This window comes from Panthera tigris, chromosome A3 (genome assembly GCF_018350195.1).
Source record: "Panthera tigris isolate Pti1 chromosome A3, P.tigris_Pti1_mat1.1, whole genome shotgun sequence".
NCBI classification, from domain to species: domain Eukaryota; kingdom Metazoa; phylum Chordata; class Mammalia; order Carnivora; family Felidae; genus Panthera; species Panthera tigris.
The window spans coordinates 107,477,577-107,501,570 of NC_056662.1; the positions used below are offsets into that span (position 1 = coordinate 107,477,577).

Here is a 23,994-nt window from a genome sequence, read left to right on the forward strand (position 1 = left end):
TGTAATAAAAACTAAAATCTATTTTCCTTTTTTATGGAAAGTATTTAATTTTCTCACTCAAATGGGTTTTTTTAGAAATTACATTTCCCTATAAAAATGTCATTTTAATAATGTGACTTATTTTAGTGAACTAGAAACCATCCATATATGTATTACATATCCGTTCATATATATACAGCTATTTTTATATATTGCATATATAACATATATGGAAATAGTTTCAAAAAATAACTTACCCCTAGTTAACAATGAAATCTGTCTCAGATGAAATTTTAACTTTTTAGCATTAGGTAATATCTCATTTTCTCAGGCCAAAATTTGGATTTTAAAGCCTCTCTGAAGTTATAAGTATTAAGGCTGTTTTACCATTAGGTAAGAAAAGAGGGAAACTAACCCTGGTAAATATTAAATAAATAGTAACTTTAATAGTTGCTATTGAATAGTTTTTTTCTACTTCAGTAGGTAGCCGGGACCCGAAGTTGCCTCCATATTTATTCTTAGATTCTATTTTTCTGCCTTTTCATTGGAATTTTCTTTCTTTTTCCTTTCTCTCTGCCTTAATAACGTACTTCTTTCAATTCTGGTTAGTTTAAATGATTCTTTATATAAATTCTTTAATCTATACCCTATAACATTTGTAGAACATAAAATGTTGAGCATAATTTCTCTTTTGAGGAAGTTGCTGTCTTAATGGGAAGAAATTCCTTGGACATACAAACTTTCAGCTGTGCAACAAAATATACAGTGGATTGCCAGCAGGTGTTGACTGTTGAGGAGAGGCTGATATTTATGTAATAAGTGTATGGAAATCAGAGGAGAAAAGCTTTGGGGTTAATGTGGCTTATCTGGCTTCAGGAAGGGACTAAAACTGATTTCACTGTAGTGTAGGAACCCTTATAGAGTCTTCAGGAAGTGAATGGACAGATGCCTCCAATGTTTCATGGGAATTGATGTGGGAACAGTCATCGGCACAGATGCCAGTTTTGAGAGATGGCAGATAAAGAGCTGAAATTATGAAATTGGCATACTACTCCTTGAATCATGGTATTGGCTCAGAAGAGGAGGATTGAAGTCATCAAAGAAGAAGTGATAGATGAAACCATGATTGCATTTGTTCCCTAGTTAGGTCCCAAGAAGGAAGGAGTGCAGAAAACTGGTTACCACAGTGGGTGATGCCTGTGTTTTGCAGTTAAAGGTAGAACCAACATGGGGGAGAAAGAAGCAGTTGGAAAGCTGGAAGAGTCAATATCAATACTTGGACTGTCACGAAAGAAAGAAGGATGCATCCGATGGTCCAGAGAGGACCAGAAAGTGTCAGGATTGAGAGTTAACTGTCCACAGGGGCAAGTGAGATGAAATGTCTGAAGAAAACACTATCAGCGGCTTCTGGATTGAAGATTTTTTTCAGAATTACACATACATAGGCTAGAGTGACAATTAGTGAAATTTGTTGTGGAAATAAAAGATCACAAAATAAGCTTAAACTGACCATCATTAATATTCTCTAGAAAAGACAACAGCAACAAACCCAGAAACATGGTCTTTAAAATTACAGTTATTCTCTTCTGTTCTCTGGGTTTCTAGAACTAGCCTAGTAACATGAATAAATTATGGCTCTGTTCCCTAGAACTGTCCTACCCCCAAATAATCAGGAGTTTCTGACAGAGGGAGCAGCTGACAGGCTGTCTTGTGACAGAGGGCTTTAGGGACAGTTAACTAATTACATAGTTCTGGCAGAAAAGGATGAACAAAATATTTGTCAGACCCTACAGTTTATAAAATCAAACTTTAAAAGTTCACCTCTGATGATGGTAAAAACTAACATTCATCTACAAGTTTTTATACACCAGGCATTCTAAATGCTTCAAATGTATTAAAATCTTTGTATTAGAAATGAGGGAACTTAAGGTGCAAAGAAGCTGAAATTGGTCTTACTCCTCAGCTAAATAATAGCCCACCAGGGGTTTGATCAAGGCAGCTGGTTCAGGAAATGAAACCTAAACCACTGCCTGTTGCATCTACCCCAAATACTGAGCTCACGCTCATGGTCTCTCTTTTTAATCATGTATATATGTTCCATGGTTATTATTATTATTATTTTTTTTTTTTGGTTATTATTATTTTTGAAAAGAATGTACCTGTTTTACTGTTTGTTTTTAATGTTTGTTTATTTTGAGAGAGAGCGCGTGTGTGCGCGTGCACCAGCGGGGAAGGGGCAGAGAGAGGGAGAGAGAGAATCCCAAGCCAGGCTCTGTACTGACAGCAGTACTGATGCGGGGCTTGATCTCATGAACTGTGAGGTCATGACCTGAGCCGAAATCAAGAGTTGGGTGCCACCCAGGTGCCCCCATAGTTATTGTTACTTTTTCTTTAATTTTTTTTTTTTTTTTTTTTTTAGAGAGCATGTGCATGTGCACAAGCAGGGAGGGGCAGAGGGAGAGAGGGAGAATCCTGAGCAGGGCCTCAATCTTGGCAACCCTGGGATCATGACCTGAACCAAAATCAAGAGTTGGATGCTCAACTGCCTGAGCCACCCAGGTGCACCATTATTCTTTTATTGTGGTAAAATATACATAACATAAAATTTACCATTGTGAGATTTTTTAAGTGTGCAGTTCAGTGGCATTAGGTTCACTCATATTGTGCAACTATCACCGCTATCCATCTGCAGAACTTTTTCGTCTTTCCACACTGCAACTCCTTACCTATTAAACAGTAACTCCCATTCCCCCTTCCTTGCAGCGCCTGGCAACCACCATTCTATTTTTTGACTCTTTGAAGTACCTCACAGATGTGGAATCATACAATAGTTGTCTTTTTTTGACTGGCTCACTTCACTTAGCATAATGTCACAATGTGTTTAAGATTCATTCATGTTGCTGCATGGGTCAGAATTCCCTTTTTAAGGTCGAATAATATTCCTGTGTGTGTGTGTGTGTGTGTGTGTGTGTGTGTGTGTGTGTGTGTGTGTATGTACACGTGTGTACCACATTTTGTTTGTTCATTCATCTATCAATGGGACAGTTGCATTGCTTCCACCTTTGGACTATTGTCAGTAACGTTGCTGTGAACATGGTGTACAAACATCTTTCAAGTTTCTACTTGAAGTTCTTTGGGGCATAGAACATGAAAGGGAATTGCTACATCATATAGTAATTCTACATTTAATTTTTGAGGGAAATGCCGTGCCATTTTCCATAGCAGCTGTGTCATTTTACATTCCCCCCAGCAGTTCACATGGGCTTCCAATTTTTCCACATTCTCTTCAACGCTTCTTATTTTCTGTGTGTGTGTGTGTGTGTGTGTGTGTGTGTGTGTGTGTGTGTGTGTGAGATAATAGCCATCCCAATGGGTGTGAAGTGTCCATAGCTGTTTCAATCCCCTGATTTCATCAGTCCTGAAACTTTGGCACTGTCAGCAAGATTTCCAGCTGTTCCAAATACTTGTTGCTGGCCACTAGAAAGAAACCTGTTGCACACAAAATGTCTGGCCATCATCTTAGCACCAAGATGGCAGCTCTAAATCTTTTGGGACCCAGATTTACCCTTTTAAAGACTTGTTGCTTAAAAGTCCCATATCATCAGTGATTTCAGTGCTAAATGTATTCATTTTATGATTTTAGAAATGAATTGAGAATATTACATCTCAGTTTTCGTTATTACATTACAATGATTTCTTAAAAATTAGAACAGAGCTTGATTTCTAGGATTGTTAGTAATAAAGATCTGCAAATTTTGAGAAGACGCTTAAATTTAAAAACTTCACCATAATGCAGTAATTAAATAGTAAGAGTTTTGCTTCTAGAAGAAAGCATAGGCAGTAATCTCTTTTGTTGCCTTAGCAACATTTTTCTAGGTATGTCTTCTAAAGCAAGGGAAACAAAAGCATAAATAAATTATTGGGACAATACCAAAATAAGCTTTTGAACAGCAAAGGAAACCATCAGCAAAATGAAAAGGTAACCTATTGAATGAGAGAAGGTATTTGCAAATGATATGTCCAGTAAGAGGTTAATATCCAAAATATCTTGAAAAAACTTACACAACTCAACACCAAAAATACAACCCAGTTAAAAAATGAGCAGAGGACCTGAATAGACATTTTGGCCAACAAACCGATGAAAAGATGGCCAACAGCACTAATCATCAAGCAAATGCAAGTCAAAACCACAATGAGTTATCACCTTACACCTGTCAGAATGGCTAAAATCAAAAAGTCAAGAAATAATAAGTGTTGGCAAGGATATGGATAAAAAAGGAACCCTTATGCACTGTTAGTGGGAATGCAAATTAGTGTAGCCACTATGGAAAACAGTGTGGAGGTTTCTAAAAAAAATGAAAAAATAGAGATACCATATTATCCAGTAATCACATTACTGGGTATTTACCCAAAGAAAATGAAAACACTAATTCAAAAAGATACACGCCCACCCCTCTGTTTATTGCAGCATTATTTATAGTAGCCAGGATGTTGAAACTTAAGTGTAGATAAATGAATGGATGAAGATGTGGTATATATATACAATGGAATATTAATTACTCAGCAATAACAAAAAATAAGATCTTTCCATTTGCAACAACATGGATGGACCTAGAAGGTATGCTAAGTGAAATAAGTCAGAGAAAGACAAATACCCTATGATTTCACTTATATGTGGAATCTAAAAAACAAAAAGCAAATGAACAGATAAGCCAAAACAAACAATCAAACAAAAAACCCAGGAGCAGGCCCATAAATAAAGAGAACAAGCTGGTAGTTGCCAGAGGGGAGGGGAGAGGAGATGGGCAGAATGGATGAAGAGGAGTGGGAGGTACAGGCTTCCAGTTACCGAATGAATTAGTCACAGGGATAAAAGGTACAACATAAGGAATATAGTCTGTGGTATTGTAAGAATGTGGTCTGATGATAGATGGTAGTGTGGTGAGCACAGCACAATGAATAGAGAGGTCTAGATCACTATTTGTATGCCTACAACTAATGTAATAGGTGTCGATTGTACTTTAGTTTAAAAAAAAAAAAACTTTTTATCTTTAGGAGGTCCCAGTAGTTCGTTTTTGCTTTTGTTTCCCTTGTCTCCAGAGGCATATCTCTAGTAAGGAGTTGCAGCGGCTGAGGTCAAAGAAGTTGCTCCCTGTTTTCTCCCGTAGTATTTTGATGGTTTCCTGGCTTACATTTAGGTCTTTCATCCATTTTGAATTTATTTCTGTGTATGGTGTAAGAAAGTGGTCCAGTCTTATTCTTCTGCTGTCCAGTTTTCCCAGCACCATTTACTGAAGAGACTGTCTTTTTACCATTGGATATTCTTTCCTGCTTTGTCGAAGATTAGTTGGCCATACATTTGTGGGTCCATTTCTGGGATCTCTATTCTGTTCCATTGATCTTTGTATCTGTTTTTTGCACCAGTACCATACTGTCTTGATGATTGCAGCTTTGTAATGCAGTTTAAAGTCTGGAATAATCGTGATGCCTCCAGCTTTGGTTTTCTTTTTCAACATTAATTCAGCTATTTGGGGTCTTTTCTGATTCCATACAAATTTTGGAATTGTTCTAGCTCTGCAAAGGATGCTAGTGTTATTTTGATAGGGATTGCATTCAATGTGTAGATTGCTTTGGGTAGTATCAACATTTTAACAATATTCTTCCAGTCCATGAGCATGGAATGTTTATCCATTTATTTGTGTCTTCTTCAGTTTCTTTGATAAGCTCTCTGTAGTTCTCAACATACAGATCTTTTCTCTCTGATCAGGTTTCTTCCTAGGTATCTTACAGTTATTGGTGCAGTTATAAATGGGGTCAATTCCTTGATTTCTCTTTCTGCTCCTTCATAATTGGTGTATAGAAATGCAACCGATTTTTTTTTAAGTTTATTTTTAGAGAGGGAGAGAGAGTGTAAGCAGGAGAAAGAGAGAGAGAAAGAGAATCCAAGCAGGCTCAGCACTGTCAGCACAGAGCCGGACGTGGGGCTTGATACCACGAACTGTGAGATCATGACCTGAGCTGAAATCAAGAGTCAGAGGCTTAATCGACTGAGCCACCCAGGCACCCCACTGCAACCAATTTCTGTATGTTGATTTTATATCCTGTGACTTTGCTAAATTCATGTATCCATTCTAGCAATTTTTTGGTGGAGTCTTTCATGTTTTCCACAGAGTATCATATCATCCGCGAAGAGTGAAAGTCTGACTTCTTCCTTGCCAATTTGTATGTGTTTTATTTCTTTTTGTTGTCTGATTGCTGAGGCTAGGACTTCCAGGTGAGAGTGGACATCCCTGTCATGTTCCTGAACTTAGGAAAGCTCTTAATTTTTCCCCATTGAGGATGATACTAACTGTGGGTCTTTCATATATGGCTTTTATGATGATGAGGTATGTTTCTTCTGTCTCTAATGTCTTTTTTTTTTAATGTTTGTTTGTTTGTTTGTTTGTTTGTTTGTTTTTGATAGAGAGAGAATCAGAGGCAGGCTCTAGACTCTGAGCTGTCAGCACAGAGTCCAGCGCGGCACTTGAACTCACAATGAGATCATGACGTGAGCCAAAGTCAGACGTTTTACCAACTGAGCCACCAGGCACCCCTGTCCTTAATTTCTTGAGGGTTTTAATCAAGAAAGGATGCTGTATTTTGTTAAATGTTTTTTCTGCATCTGTTGAGAGGGTCATAATGGTTCTTCCCTTTCTTTTATTAATGTGGTATATCATGATTGATTGGCAAATATTGAACCAGCCCAGTACCCAGGAATAAATCCCACTTGATCAAGGTGAATAATTCTTTTAATGTACTGTTGAATTCGATTTGCTAGTATCTTGTTGAGAATTTTTGCATCTAGGTTTATCAGAAAGATTGACCTGTAATTCTCCTTTTTAGTGAGGTCTTTGGTTTTGGAATCAAGGTAATGCTGGCTTCATAGGACGAGTTTGGAATGGGAAAAGATATTTGCAAATGACATATTGGATAAAGGGTTAGTTTCCACAATCTATAAAGAATTTATCAATCTCAACACCCAAAAAAACAATGAATAATAATTCATAATAAACCAGATATACCAATAATAAACCAAAAAATAATAATCCAATGAAGAAATGGGCAGAAGACATGCATTGACGCTTTTCCAAATAAGACATCCGGATGACACAGACATCCAGCAGACACATGCAAAGGTGCTCAACGTCACTCATCATCAGGGAAATACAAATCAAAACTACAATAAGATACCACTTCACACCTGTCAGAATGGCTAAAATTAACTCAGGTAACATCAGATGTTGGTGATGATAAGGAGAAAGGGGAACCCCTTTGCTCTGTTGGTGGGAATGCAAACTGGTGTGTCCACTCTGGAAAACAGTGTGGTGGTTCCTCAGAAAATTAAAAATAGAACTACTCTACGACCCAGCAATTGCACTACTAGGTATTTATCCAAAGGCTGCAAAAATGCTGAAGGAGCACATGCACCCCAATGTTTAGCAGCACTATCAACAATAGCCAATTAGGGAAATAGCCCAAATGTCCATCAGCTGACAAATGGATAAAGAAGATGTGATATATACATATATGTACAATGGAATACTATCCTGTGATAAAAAAGAATGAAATCGTAACCATTTTCAACAACATGGATGGAACTAGGGTGTATTATGCTAAGCGAAATAAGTCAGTCAGAGAAAGACAAATACCATATGATTTCACTCATATGTGGAATTTAAGAAACAAAACAGATGAACGTAGGAAAAGAGAAGGAAAAATAAGATAAAAACAGAGAGGAAGGCAAACCATAAAAGACTTTTAAATACAGAGAACAAACTAAAGTTTGCTGGAGGGAAGGTGGATGGGGGATGGACTAATGGCTGAAGGACCTTAAGGAGGGCACTGTTGAGATAAGGGTATTATATGTAAGTGATGAATCCCTAAATTCTACTCCTGAAACCAATACTACATACAGGTTAAATAACTTGAGTTTAAATTTCAAAAAAAGAATAATACAGTAGATACATATTTACCAATGTGGAAAAAAATAAAAATTAAAAAAAAGAAATGTAAACATATCCTTAATCATTTTTATATTTATTTCATGGAGGAATGATAATACTTAGGATATGTTAGTGAAAAAATATATATTATTAAAGAAATAGTAAGAGTTTTGCCCATAACCATAAAAATGGGTTTATCTAACGTACTGTCTTTAGATTTAAAAATTATACACCTGTTTAATTGATGCCAATTTTTTCTAATTTGCCCAGTTTTTCTGGGTATTTTAGCCTATACAATAATGAAAAATATATTTAAAGTTAATTATATGGAAAACATGTTAATTGGTGTGGAGGAACATAAGTAGTAACATAATCTTTGCTCTGAAGAAAGTTATGGTATACTTGAAAAAGTAAGAATAAAAAATTTAAATTATAATTTAAAACATGTCAGAAAGGGGTGCCTAGGTGGCTCACTCAGTTAAGTGTCCAGCTTGGACTCAGCTCAGGTCTCGATCCCAGTCATGAATTCAAGCCCCGCATTGGGCTCCATGCTGGGCGTGGAGCTTACTTTAAAAAAAAACAAATATGTCAGAAAGGTATACCCAGTTGATCATTATTAGTAAATAAGAAAAGTACTTTAAGAAACCCTTGAATTACGGACTTAAAGCCATATTACAAAGCTGTATGGTACTGGCACAAAGATAGACACTCAGATCAATGGAACAGAATAGAGAACCCAGAAATGGACCCACAAACGTATGGCCATCTAATCTGTGACAAAGCAGAAAAGAATATCCAACGGAATAAAGACAGTGTCTTCAGCAAGTGGTGCTGGGAAAACTGGATGCGACATGCAGAAAAATGAACCTGGACCACCAGACACAAAAATAAACTCAAAATGGATGAAAGACCTCAATGTAAAACAGGAAACCATCAAAATCCTCGAGGAGAAAGCAGGCAAAAACCTCTTTGATCTTGCCCGCAGCAACGTCTTACTCAACACTTCTCCGGAGGCGAGGGAAACCAAGGCAAAAATGAACTACTGGGGCCTCATCAAAATAAAAAGCTTCTGCACAACGAAGGAAACAATCAGCCAAACTAAAAGGGAACCGACAGAATGGGAGAAGATATTTGCAAATGATATAGTAGAGAAAGGGTTAGTATCCAAAATCTATAAAGAACTTATCAAACTCAACACCCAAAAAACAAATAATCCAGTGAAGAAATGGGTGAAAGAGATGAATAGATACCGCTCCAAAGAAGACATCCAGATGGCCAACCAACACATGAAAAACGCAACATCACTCATCAGGGAAGTACAAATCAAAACCATGACGAGGTACCACCTCACACCTGTCAGAATGGCTAACATTAACAACTTAGGCAACAACAGATGTTGGCGAGGATGCGGAGAAAGAGGATCTCTTTTGCACTTCTGATGGGGATGTAGACTGGTGCAGCCACTCTGGAAAACAGTATGGAGGTTCCTCAAAAAATTGAAAATAGAACTACCCTACAACCCAGCAATTGCACTACTAGGTATTTATCCACGGGATACGGGTGTGCTGTTTCAAAGGGGTACATGCACCCCAATGTTTATAGCAGCGCTATCAACAATAGCCAAAGTATGGAAAGAACCCAAATGTCCATTGATGGATGAATAGATAAAGAAGATGTAGTATATGTATACAATGGAGTATTACTCAGCAATCAAAAAGAATGAAATCTTGCCATTCGCAAGTATGTGGATGGAAATAGAGGGTATTATGCTAAGCGAAATTAGAGAAAGACCAATATCATATGACTTCACTCATATGAGGACTTTAAGATACAAAACAGATGAACCTAAGGGAAGCAAAAAGAATATAAAAACAGGGAGGGGGACAAAACATAAGAGACTCTTAAATATGGAGAACAAACAGAGGGTTGCTAGCGGGGTTGTGGGAGGGGGGATGGGCTAAATGGGAAAGGGGCATTAAGGAATCTACTCCTGAAATCATTGTTGCACTATATGCTAATTAACTTGGATGTAAACTTAAAAAATAAATAAAAAATAAATAGATAAAAGTTAAAAATAAAACCCTGAATTAGGTCAAAATTAAATAAAGTCTAAAAATTATTCTGGAATAGAAACAGTAAATGTCAACTTCTGTTTATTTTAAATTTGTTAAACTATTACTATTAAATTTATATGATGTAGCTACTTTTCTTACCTAATATATATGAAGACAGTTTCTTAGGAGAACTCATTTATTTTGCACAACGATAGGACATTTTCTACATTGGCAAACCTACCCTGCTTGATCTTCATGTCCGAGTTCATCATGTAAGAGTCATGAATACTGTTCAGCATTTATCTGTTAGTGTTCTGACCTCACTTGCTTCTCTTTTTAAGAAAGTCTTTTTTGATTTGTCCAAGATTCAATCCCTTTTTACTAATGTAAATTGCTGTATTAAAAGGTATCTTAAAATGACCTTATCTAAATCATAATTTTCTCATTTTCTGATGAGGAAAGAAATTCTCTTGAGCTGTTCCCTTTTTTGTTGATTAAAATATATTGCTAACATATTTTTTCTTTTATATTTTTGTAGCCAGCTCTATCAGTTCTGTTAACTTCCTGCTATTTTCTCATCACATGTAGGCTTTGCAGCCTCACACAGGGTTTACAAAAAAGAAAACAATAAAAAGATTTTCTTGAACATGTTTTTCCCTTTCCCGTGTTCCATGTTCTATCCTTTATCTTTTTCAGTGCTTTCTGGCTCTATCCTGCGCTTAGAAATACTTCCCCATTCATTAAAACTGAAGTTAGGATTTTCTGACCCAAAAAGATATTTTCATTGGGCTAGAGTAACCATCTTCAATTTTTGTTTGAGCTGTTCAGATCAAATCTATATAAGGCTATTGCATGTTTTCAGCCCATGTTGTTACTTGTTTGACTTTACTGTATAGCTAAACATTGTCCTTCATTAATAACTTGATGCCTCATTTGTTACTAATTCCCTTATGTTTCTCTTGGCATGTTCAAATGTGTTCTTATTTAGCTTATAAAAGATTGCTATGTTTTACTGTCATCTAGGGTTATCTTTAGTGCTTTTCCAAGCATAATTTTGGTAGCATTTTTCTATTACAGAATAGCTTCCAAGTACTTTCTGATAAATGTTTTAAATCAGTCTTTCTTAGAATGTTCTAAAGATATATAAATGGCTACTAACTTTGCCCAACTTTTACTTTTTTTCCTTTCCTTTTTATTCTCATTTTTCTTGAATGATTTACTGCCTGAATCCCTGCCATATAATAGGTGGTTGGTAAATAATAGTTGAATTACCTGAGATTCAGTACTTACTAGAGGACTTAGTGTAATTCTTTTACCTGATTGGATTCCTAGCACATTGTTTTTGTTCCATGGTTGCTAAAAACATAACTTGATTTATAGAGAAGGAATTAATAAAGAATAAGCCCCTTTTTATTTTGGCTTTCCTGGTAGTGTTTGACACATGGCACATTTAATCATCACACTTGGATATATCTACAACTTCTCCCTGGCCTGAATGTTATTTTGCTTATGAACCTATGTACAATTTTCTATTAAAATACTACATTTGTTATTTTAGACTCTTACCTTCCTAAATACCTTGCTAATCTCAATGGATTTTTTTAAATCATTGTCATCAACCCGGCAATTGTCATGTACCATAAGATGACTGTTCCTACAACAGCCACATGTGTGTTTATATAACAGAAGCTATTGCCATTCTGCACAAATGTAGAACACTTTTAGAAGCCATTATTTGATTAGGGCCTTAAGAGATTATGTTGGCTAAAGAGATTGCTGGTGTGGTAGAGGAGGGACGTTACCTGGAGCTGAAGAAAAAAACTTGAAGTTAGGAGTGTATTCATTGAGATTAGTACTTCTCTGTACTGAATTCCAAAGATTAAAGGTTCCTGTACAAAGTCATGACCACTTCAGTTGTACAGCATAATAATTGTGTAGCAGTCTTACGGTAACAGTGATACCATCCTATTAATATCATTATGAATTAAATAGAACAGGTACCCTTTTGCACTAGAATTTCACGTGATACCAGTGTGGTGATGGTTGACTAATCTTACTGTTTTTGATGTATTCTCTCTTCTGTCACTAGTAAGAACATTTATTATGCATGAAAGAACGCAAATATTGAAGAAGACAAGATTTGAATCTTGTCTAAACCAGGATTTTTATTTTGACAGGTCTTGGAGTACTTAAATGTTAAAGTGCTTTTTACTTAAATGTAGTGTATCGTTTAGAGTTCTTATGTTCCTAGGCTTAGTATTTTTGTGATCTAGAATTTGTGTATCTTAATGAGGCTGGAGTGTTAGTTATCTGCTTGCAGGAAAATGAACTACTGGCATTGGAACAAGAATTTGTTTTAAGGGCCTGGTTAGTGTGTGGTAGGTGCTATTCTAGACTTTGGGCCTGTAGGGAAGAAAGATGGACGTAACAATTTTCCTGTTTTGAGGAGCTCACAGACTGGTTTCTGTTTTTATAAACTGGTTAATAAATTAATTAAAAGGCAGTTTAAGTGCTAGAGGAGAACTATGTATTCAGTGCCATGAAGACATGGGAAAGGTTGCACCTTCCTTCCTGTACAGTCTTGGAAGCCTCCTCCAAGGAGGTGTCTTTTGCATTAAGTCCTGACTGTGCATCTGGCGATACCTTGTGTATTAGAAAACACTTTATTCTATATTCTGATGAAAATAAAACTCATTTTAAATGTTAAATATTCCCCCTTTATTGTTAAAATCATGCTTGAAATACAGTGACTTAAGGGGAGAAAGGAAGCTTTACTTTGTACTTTCCATAGTTGTTGGAAAACAGTTTTTTCCTCAAGAAGGCATTTGAGTTGAGCATTTATGTTGTTACCCCTTTAAATTTCAATTCTTAAGCCTACAACCCGTAGCATTCAGTGGAAACGTTTAGTTAAGGGACTGCCTTAGTAATACTCCTTTGAAGTTTCACTACTTAGCTCTTTAAAAAATTATTCAAAGCCCTTTAAGTGTAATTTGCAACCTTGCCCATGTTCATCTATACAATTTACTTAAAAAGAGCACCTATTCTATATGTTTAAAAATGATTACCTGCCTAAAGCAACAAGAAATATGTGAATGTGTATAAATACATAATTATTGCAGATCTTCTGTACAAAGTCAAGATTTTTGTTGCTTGTTCTCTTCTGTAATTTTTTTGCTTCATTATAGCTTTGCTATTAAATACCTTATTTGAGCATTTTTCTTTCTAAAAACTGGGTTTTTTTGCAAATTTTAACTAAGAAAGCAATAACCATAAATGAAACTTACATATATTATTCAAACAAGTTCCCAGAAAAATACTGAACTTAAATAATAAAATACGTAAACCACAACTACAAACTTCTGAGATCTTTTATTGTTGGAAGTCCTACCATACCTTTTTTTTAAAGAACATATAGCAATACAGATTTATTTGCAGTCTGGGGTTTCTCTTTTAAAATATATATATTTGTGTATTATGATTTGTGATATACTACTATTTTGCTAAATACATCATTTTGTACTATTAGGATCTACAACTAGAATATGGACAAGGACACCAAGGTAGTTACTTTTTGGGTGCAAACAAGTAAGTAAAGTTCTTTCTAAATTAAATTTATATTCAAGAATAATTAAGTTGCTTTATATTTTAATTTATTTATTACATATATCTTGTGCATTTTATTATATATTTAATATAGAAAAATATGTTAATATTTCCAGAAGTAAATTGTATTAGTCTGGTAGATAGGTTTTTATAATACGCTTTCAACTTTTCTTCATTGCTACCTTGCTAATCATTTAGTCAGTAATTGTCATAATGGAGACATTATGTTTTTTATATCAAGCTACTTTGTAGACCTTACTTGTTAGAGAAAACGAAGTACATTCCAACTGAAGACGATACATGTTTCAGAATTTTTTTAATTTTATTTTTAAGGTTGACCTCTTTATTCCTTATAAAACTTGCTTTGGTACATATCCCAGTGTGTTGGCTCTGAAAATAGCTGAAAATATTTACAGTGTTTAGAACTCTTTATCCTAACTTTTTAGTTAAGAGCTTTTCAAAAAGGAGATAGTAGTTAAAATGCATCTGCTGTCTTCAGAATTATCAATTCATGCAAGAAGTAAATAGAACAATTATTCACGGCCTCTCCTGTACACCAGGCACTGTCTAGGTGGTACAGCACTGTGGTGAAAAGGCAGCTTACAAGGAGTAACAATTTAAGTTGTTCATAGTCCTCAGCAGAGTAAGGGGACAGGACTCTGCTGTTCTTTGTAGATTCTCATTTTCTGAGTTCATGGAGAAATTACCATTATAAAATCTAATATGTAAGGAAATACTATTTAAATTGTCAAAATCTCTCAGCAATGTAGATACTGTTTTAACAATCAGAACATCTTAAAATTGCAACATATAATTTCACTTATACATTAGAGTTGAAAAATATGTATACATCCATAGTTTAAGCAGTTGAGGAACGATGACTGAAGACAGTAGTTCAGATTTAAAGATAATGCAAAATCGTGTCTCCTTTTTTTAGACTAAATGTTTAATTTAAATACCCTATCTTTTCTCAACACAGAGAAGAGACTTTGAATGACCGCCTAGAGAAATGCATTAGTTTGGATTTAAGCTGAATTTCAATTAAATACGATGAATTTGTTTTTAATTAACCTGATTTAAGTTTCCTAAAATGGGAAAAAGGCATACAATTTCCCTGATAGAAAAATGAGATTTTATCTAAATAGTAACTGTGTGCTATTTATAATCTCTCCTGATTCATTAATGGACAGCAAAGGAAGGTGTGTCTCATAGTGGTTAGCAAATAAAAATTCTGAAGTGCTTTTTTTATTATTTTGTCTTAATATAAGGTCACTAGTTTTAAGGACCTTGTTAGCAAATTTTGGTGTATTTTAAGAGACAGTGGATGATTTGGAGAAAAATTCCATTTACACTTTTTTGGTTCATTTTAAATATATTTTTAAATTATATACTAGCAAAAATGCAAAAAAGAAATATGGCCCATCACTAAATGCTTTTCCAGATTCCTTAGTTCCCATTGTCTAATATCTGATTGTTAGACATTTTCATAGTATATAGTTACTTTGGCTAGGTAAAATGTTAATAATTTGCCCAACCTTCATTTTTTGATTAATTGGATCCCTGCTTAAGGAACTGTATTCTATATAACGAATCACTGGCAAGGTAGGTTGGCCAAAAATTTGACCTTTGGCTGTGTTTCGTGTACAGGTATATACATACATGTGACATGAGCATGGATGTAGCACTTCTCTTACTGTACTGATATGTCTGCTTTATTCTTGTGACCAGGCAGTGTTTTAAAACTCACAGGATTTCCTGCTTTCTCCATAGGTGATCAGGCAGACAGATTTCCATTTATGGGTTTCTACCTATTCCAGACCATACAAGAACTAAGATAGGGTGTAGGTGTTTTTGTTTTTGTTTTTTTAATAGAATATGTATTTTGACTTAACTGAGTTTTCTTTTCTCTTGAATGCTGTTGTTGGGGTCAACTTTTCTGATTATTTAAAACCAACAAAATACTATTTTTAATTTAAGAAAACTAAATTATTTCTGATTGTTTTTAATGTAGAGCAAAGATTCTAGAGATAACTTAAATTCTCTTCTAAAGACTTAAATAATGGTGAAAAAAGTAACTTGAATTACACAGTTCCTAGCACAGTTGAGTGTAGTAGTAGTGAATGCCATATCTGGAGTCAGAACTGTCTCTTCCTGTAAGCTATGTGACTTTGAGAAATTTACCTCAATTTTCTCTAGTAAAATGGGGATTATAATAGTCCCTGCCTTGTAGGGTGCTAAGGGTGAAATGTAATAATCATTGCAAAGCATTTTTAGGACAGTTACGGTTTAATAAATACTTATTAATTGCCCTTATTTGTGTAGTATTTACTCAGTAAGTAATTTATTATAAAAGCAAGTGAATGTGAGTGAATAAAACTGCTCTTTGGTTTTCAAGAAATAGGAGATTTTTTGTTTTGTCTTCAGATATACTCAGGACAGTACTTAAAGATTGTTTTTAGCTACTTAGACAATTTCAGAAGATTTCAGAAACCAGCATGTGAATTTCTTAGCTAATTTTAATATGCTAAATATTTTGGCTGTGGGTTTTTCTTTCTCTTTTTTTTTCACTTCCCTGTGTCAGTTTCTTCACTTTCATCAGTTAAATTTGTGATTGCATATTGTTCCCCATTTTTAACATTTTCATCCAGATTTCCTAATGTTTTTAGATTGACTTAGTAACTCAGTATCTGTGGGCATCATTTTTGTTTTACTTCGTTCATTACTTTCTAAAAATTCCATAACAGAAGAATCCACATGGACCAGTGAATAGTGGTTGTATAGCACCCAATCTTGGTGATTAAATCAGTGTTACTTTTCCCCAGGGCTCACAAGATACAGTATTTACCATAAATGCACCTCTTAGCAAATTTAGCCATGTTTCACTTTCTCTTTTATAAAGCCTGAGAAGCAAATCATATATCCTACTTTTCATTAACACTTCATGAATTCTGTAAGTTTATTAACAAAATACGTGTTAACACATAGTAGGAGATATACTAGTAAATGAATTGAAAATATACGTGAGTCCCTAACAATAAAGCATAGCTCCTTTTCCATGTTCTCTTATTCAGCCTTTCTCTCTTATTCTTGGAGAACATAGTACTCCTGGGAACATTCTTTTTTAAAAAGTGGAATGCCCTGTAAATCCGATTAAATATGGTAATTGAAAAATAAAGTACATTTTTACTTCTTAATTGTTTTCAAATCTGAATATTCTCTATTGGAAAAAGAGGTGCACCCCCCCCCAAATACTGGCATGTGCTTAAGAAAAAAAGTTTTTCCTATCTTCTAAAATGATATAAAAGCCCACTATACAGTTCAGAGATACTATATTTAACTTGGTAACACAGTTTAAAGCAGTGCTTCCTAAATTTTTGGTCTCAGGATCCCTTTACACTCTTAAAAATTACTGAGGACTCCAGAGCTTTTGTTTATGTGTGTTATAACTGTCAATATTTACGGTATTGGAAATTTAAACTGAGAACTTTTCAAAATATTTATTTACTTAAAATAGTAATATACTCATTACATGTTATCATAAATAACACTTTGTGTGTGTGTGTGTGTGTTTAAAAAATTCCTCATGGGGGCCCCTGAGTGGTTCAGCTGGTTGAGCATCTGACTTCGGCTCAGGTCATGATTTTGCAGTTTGTGAGTTCGAGCCCCACGTCGGGTTCGCTGCTGTCAGGCTGTCAGCGCAGAGCCTGCTTCCGATCTTCTGCCCCCCTCTCTCTGTCCCTACCCCACTTGAGCTGTCTACAAAAATAAATATTTTTTAAAAATTTCTCATCATTAAGGACCAATTTAAATGCCACCTCAAACCTAACACCGTGTAATTCCTCTCATGAGATTTAGAAGCAGCAAACAATTGCATTAATAGATTTTATATATGTCCATGTAATTCAACAAGCTTAATTGAGGCCCACTAATAACATTTTTTATGAAAAACAGCTATCTTTCTGAAACAAAATAATAGTAAGGAAATGGGCATTGTTTTATTTTTTTTGCAAATCTCTTTAATATCTGGCTTATTAGAAGACAGCCGAATTCTCATATCTGCTACTAATCTGTTGTGTTATCATGTATCCTATAACCTCTGGAAAACTCCAGAGTTTCATTCCCGATGAAAAAATTAAGAGTGAAAAAGGTAAATGCTTTTTTGTATTATATGTATTATGAAACTAGTTTTATTCTTGCAGACCCCCTACAGGAGGCCAAGGGACCTCTGGGATCCCTAGACCACACTTTAGAATTGCTAGTTTAAAGAAATGTTGCGTAGCCCATCATAATAAAGAAAATGTGAATTGAGTACTTACTGTATTTTAAATTACTATTCCAAGCATTTTACCCATATTCATTGTATCTTTCGATAAATGCTTTGATGTAGGTACTGTTATAATTCCTGTTTTACAGATATGGAAACTGAAGCAATGGGAAATCAAAGTACTTATTGAAGGCCACACAGCTTACAATGGCAGAGGCAGGACTCAGATGCAGGCTGTCTTTGCTTTACAGGCTGGCATCACTCACGATCCTGCCCGTAGTCAGAAGCTCCCATCTCCCTAGAACTAGCCCTTGAAGAGCTTTGTGAATAAGATCATACATTTGACTGAAGTACCTCAATTTTTTTTATCTGCAGAGTAGGATTTGCAATTAGTTTATGGCCTTCCCATGTCATTTACCACTCGAGTTAGAGCTTTGTCATTTTTTAATACTTAGGTTGTTAGTAAGCTGGCCTAATTAAAATATTTGAAGACTAAAATGTATTCTGTTGCTCATACCAGCTAACTTTACCTTTCAATTTCTCTGGTTTTATGTTTTGACAATTCTAAGGGGAGTTTTTTCCAATATATATCAGTGGGAAAAATGATCAGAAGGTATTGCCTTGCCTTTTGAGGAGACTAGATTTTCCGTTGGCTCACTTCTACCTCAGTAATCTGTTAGTAACCATATTTCTCCCTATCCCGTTGGCTTTAAGAAGGCTGCTGAGTTTTTATGCTTGAAGAGTGCAACATAGGAGGTTCGCTGCATGGACTTGCAGCGAAAAGGAAGGGAACTCAGGAATGCCGTGAGTTCTCTCTCACATTCCTGAATAGCAAAGTTTCATAACTCGCTCCTAATGATAAAATCCTCGCACCTGGTCTGATACAGGCTTAGTCTCCCAAAAGTGTAAATGTGTTTGCCAGTACACCACTGGAGAACAGATATCTCAGGTAAGTGAGTGTCTTCTGTGAAAGCAAAGTGCTACTACATTCATGTATTCACATCACATGCATGCATGCTTTTGCAGAGAGATCCAACATGTTGAGTTTCATTTTGTAGGATTGCCTGAGAGCATGAATTTTTTTTAAAGTGTGTCACCTTCCTTATTTTAAGAAAAAGAAAATATAATTTCAGGTGTCAGGTAAAATGTTCCAGGTAGAATTTGAATCCTGGAAACCCCTGACTGTGACCCTGCAATTATGGTTTTGTCAGTCCTATTGTGACATTTCATGGTGGGTTGTCCTCTGTTTGAACTGGTATTTTTCAATAAACATTAGGATTTATTTTGTTCATTTCAAATACATGTATGAAGACATTAGCAGAAAATACGGATATATTATTAAGTATAACTTGATGTTCTATGGCATAGAGATCATTGTAGCTGATGTTACAAAATAGTAAAAAGTAATTTAAAAATTTACGGTTAAGGTTCAAATGAGGAAAATATGTACTTGGTATTCCTTTCCTTATTTATTCACATTGGTTTTTGTTTTTTGTTTTTTGTTTTTCTTTTAAGGAGTCTTCTGAAGTCTGTTGAAGAAGAATTACATCAGCGGTAATTTTGATTTTTAATTAAGCTTAAAATACTTTATGTCACAGAGAGTAGAGTCTGTTTGCCCCCTTCTCTGTCATGTAGCCTCACATTTTGTTGTTTAATTCTGAATCCTGTAAAGCTGCAGAAATAAAAGGCTGTCTTGCAGTAGCCCTTCCTACACTTTGTAAATTTCTTCTTAAGCCATTTTGGTAAAGTCCATTTAGTAACAGTGGAATTGTCCTTTGTCCTTAGAGGGCACGTGGCACATTTAGAAGATGATGAAGGGGATGATGATGAATCCAAGCAGTAAGTTCTTTCTCTGTTTTTGATAAAAGATGTCATTTGATGTGATTTCATGGGTTTGACAGCTTTATATTGAGAGTATTATGGGTTATATCACAGTTTATTTCTCTGTTCTAGTTGTGTTACCTCAGGCAACATTAACAAAATACCATGGAGAGGTCGTCTAAACAGCAAGTTGTCTCACAGTTCTGGAGGCTGGGAGGTTCAGGCTCCAGCTGCTAGCCAGTTTGGTTCCTGGCAAGAGTTCTCTTTGGGCCTGCAGATGGTTTTCTTTTCACCATGTTCTCACATGGGCTATCATCAGCGCATGCATGCACACAGAGAGAAACCTCTCTCCCCTTTTCGTAGAAGGCCTCTAATCCTATCCAACTAGGACCTCACTCTTACGACCTCATTCAACCTTCCACTAAACATTAGAATATGAACACAATTCAGCCAAGTTGTCTACCTCTCTGACAAGGATCACTTTTCCTCCCATTTCCAATAATGTGCTCATCATTTCCATTGCAGACCTCCACCATTTCCACTGGAGAATGGCCTTTAATGTGTACATTCTACCAGTATTCTCTTGGTAGTTATTGATGCATTCTCTAAGAAGAGGGAAACTTTCTCTTCAGCTCTCTCTCTCAGCAAAATCATTGTTAGCGTCCATATTTCTAGCATGTACCTCAGAACTCTTCCAGCCTCTACCTGTTAATTGATAATTGATTCCAAAACGGGGGTGCCTGGTTGGCTCAGTCGGTTGAACGTCCAACTCTTGATCTCAGCTCAGGTCATGATCTCACCGTTCATAGATGGAGCCCTGCGTTGAGCTCTGCACTGACCACGTGGAGCCTGCTTGGGATTCTCTCTCTCCCTCTCTCTCTGCTCCTCCTCCATGCACTGTCTCTCTCTCTCTCTCTCTCTCTCTCTCTCTCTCTCTCTCTCTCAAATAAACTTTAAAGAAAAAATCTTAAAAAATAAAAGCAGATCTTCCACATTTGGGGTATTTGTTGTAGCAGTACTCCACTCCTTGTTACCAAGCTGTGTCTTAGCTTAGGCTGCCATTACAAAATACCACAGACCGAGTAACTTGAATAACAGAAATTTGTCACAGCTCTATTCTGTTCCTGGTGAGGGCCCTCTTACCTGGCTTGTAGACAACTGCCTTCTTTCTGTGTCCTCAGATGGCCTTTTCTTGGTGTGTACAAAGAGAGTGAGGAGAGATCTCTCTTCCTCTTCTTACAAGGTTCTGTTGGATCAGATATATGGGAATATTTTCACTTACATAAGCATTGAGGCTTAGTTTTCTTAGATTCTCTTTTTTTCTTTAAATTTTTTTTTTTAACGTTTATTTATTTTTGAGACAGAGAGAGACAGAGCATGAACGGGGGAGGGTCACAGAGAGAGGGAGACACAGAATCTGAAACAGGCTTCAGGCTCTGAGCTGTCAGCACAGAGCCCGACGCGGGGCTCAAACCCACCGACCGCGAGATCGTGACCTGAGCCGAAGTCGGACGCTTAACCGACCAAGCCACCCAGGCACCCCTCTCTTTTTATTCTTTAAAGAAAAGTGCAGTTTCATGGTAGAGTGACAGGTACCTGACTAGCAGTTGGAGGCATAAAGGCATAGGTTTTCTTTTCTGTCTCAGTACTCTTTGACCTTGAATCAGGTCACTTAACTTCTCTGGACCTGTTTCCTCATCTGAGAGTTTATGCTCCATCTTTTAAGTTTTTGTACATCGAAAACTCCCAATTCTGAGTTATAATGAATCTTAGCTTCAATCAGATAAATTCTGCCTAAAATTTTGTAGAGAATGTATGTAGCTTTTGATGAGCTTTATCAGAGATGTTTCATCTCTAACAGTAATAAAAATGAAGCTTACATTGTGATATATTTTTATACTGTATCATTTTGCTGTTTTTCCCTAACTAGTTGTTGCTAGTGTTTTCATAATAATTACCATTCAATTGATATAAACTAGAATTGTAGTTATCTTTTCCTATTTTAATTTGAAACCAAGAAAGCATGTCTACTTAATTACTTCTGAATAAAACTTCATTCAGCATAACGTGAACATTGTGCAGAACGTTTTGGAAAACACTCATAATCTCAGGAAAGGGAACTTGTTTCTGTAAATTTTCTTCCATATCTTTGAAAAATTAATTATACTTTAGTAATCATTCAATTCTGATCCTAAACTTTTACGTTTTTATAGTTCAACCATGAAAGCAAAAGTTCCACCTCCTTTGCCACCAAAGGTAAGCAGGTTTGTTTTTCAGTTTGAATTATGTGTGGGTGTGGGTGTGTGCGGTTGGTCTGTCACATCAGTACTATATTAATAGTTACTCTGTAGCTTATTTTCACTTGAGAGCCACAAGAAAACATGAAGTTACCAGCCATGATACTGATGATTGTGATTAATTTTGGCTGCTTTTTTAAATTATCCAATTTGTCATTTAGTATTTATTCTAAATAATAAAGTTCTAGAAATTTATACATGAAAATGATTAAATTAATGGGTTAGTATTCATTCACCTGGCTTAGAAATCTCACATTTTTTGTAAGATTTTTTTCCTTCAGAAGCTATGATCTACTAGTAAATGATTTCCTAAGAATGGGTAATGGGCAGTGATTTATTATCATAGATATTAAATTATCAGAAGGTACTTTTAGGGGCGCCTGGGTGGCTCTGTCGGTTAAGCGGCTGACTTCAGCTCAGGTCATGATCTCGTGGTCCGTGAGTTCGAGCCCCGCGTCGGGCTCTGTGCTGACGGCTCAGAGCCTGGAGCCTGTTTCGGATTCTGTGTCTCCCTCTCTCTGACCCTCCCTCGTTCATGCTCTGTCTCCCTCTGTCTCAAAAATAAATAAACGTTAAAAAAAATTAAAAAAAAAAAAAAAGAAGGTACTTTTACATTAAAAAAACAATCAGAATAATTTTCAAAAATTTTTGGCAACTGTTTTGTCAGAAACATTGTAAAATGCTAAAATTCTCACTGATGGGTTTTTTTTAAAAGGCACAATGAGTTAATATAGGTAATACTAATATAAATTTATTTTATGAGTTTATATGCACAGCAAGTTTTAATTATAAAATGAACTGTTTATAAAATGAGCTGTTATAAGGTTTGAAATCGGGGTTTATAAATGACAATTGGAGTCTGGCCCGTCTTGGCATCTAATGTTTTACTATATTTTCATTTAGGTTTATTCAACTATCGTTTCATTTTATACTTTAAAAAAATTATGAACGCTATCCGGGTTTATAATGTTTATTTTTGAGGGAGAGAGACAGAGTGAGAACAGGGGAGGAGCATAGAGGTAGGGAGACAGAATCAGAAGCAGGCTCCAGGCTCCAAGCTGTCAGCACAGAGTCTGACGTGGGGCTCGAACTCATGAACCACAAGACCATGACCTGAGCCAAAGACACTTAACCGACTGAGCCACCCAGGCGTCCCGAAATCAGGGTTTATAAACGAGAATTGGAGTCTGACCAGTCTTGGCATCTAATGTATTACTGTATTTTGTTTCATTTTATACTTAAAAAAAAATTATGTTTCCCACAGGTAAATAATACTGTATTTGCTTGTTTTGTTTTACATTAGAATTTCAAAAACATAAGTGTGAACAATCTTTCTAGTAAGGGACACATTAAGAATTTACAAATTCTCCAAACCTTCAGCTGACTGGGGCTTTTTCCATTGTCTGCACAGAAAGTTTCTTAGCCATTCCATATTGCGGTGTTAATCTTTTCCAGTATGATAGAATTTTAATTGGTATCTTCTCCTGCCCCAGTCTGAAAGGTTAGGCATTAACATAAAAGACACTGAGTCATCTAAAAAAATTTTTTAATGTTTTGTTTATTTTTGAGAGAGACAGAGACAAAGCATGAGAGGGGGAGGGGCAGAGAGAGAGAGGGAGACACAGAATCTGAAACAGACTCCAGGCTCGGAGCTGTCAGCACAGAGCCCGATGTGGGGCTCGAAATCACGGACTGCGAGATCATGACCTGAGCTGAGGTCGTACGTGCAACCGACTGTACATTGAGTCATCTGAAAGAGACAGTTAGTCTTATAAAGAACTGTAATTTGATTAGTCTGAATGTTTAAAATAAAGAGACTCATTTAAATTGGAGAACAGAAAGAGCAGAATATTTTTATTTAGCAAGTCTAGATAGGAAGGCTTGCGAAGGAATTAATAGAAAAGGACCTTTTTTCTGAGAAAACATGTTACTGTACATTTTTAGGATATATATTAAGATAATATGAATCAGATAGTTGAATAACCTTAAAGCTC

The 23,994-nt window shown here is 35.8% G+C and overlaps 1 protein-coding gene across 4 annotated transcripts in view; it reads left to right on the top strand.

Moving 5' to 3' along the window:
* Nucleotides 1-23,994, top strand: part of MAP4K3 (mitogen-activated protein kinase kinase kinase kinase 3) — a 203,706-nt gene that overhangs the window by 144,249 nt on the left and 35,463 nt on the right. For all 4 annotated transcript variants that reach the window (XR_006215916.1, XM_042982110.1, XM_042982111.1 and 1 more), the window contains 4 exons: nt 13,542-13,600; nt 19,398-19,436; nt 19,668-19,721; nt 21,917-21,959. Coding sequence is in view for 3 of the 4 variants with exons in the window: in XM_042982110.1 (XP_042838044.1) it covers nt 13,542-13,600; nt 19,398-19,436; nt 19,668-19,721; nt 21,917-21,959 (195 nt within the window). In the remaining variant the exon portion in view is untranslated. The remainder of the gene's footprint in view (nt 1-13,541; nt 13,601-19,397; nt 19,437-19,667; nt 19,722-21,916; nt 21,960-23,994) is intronic.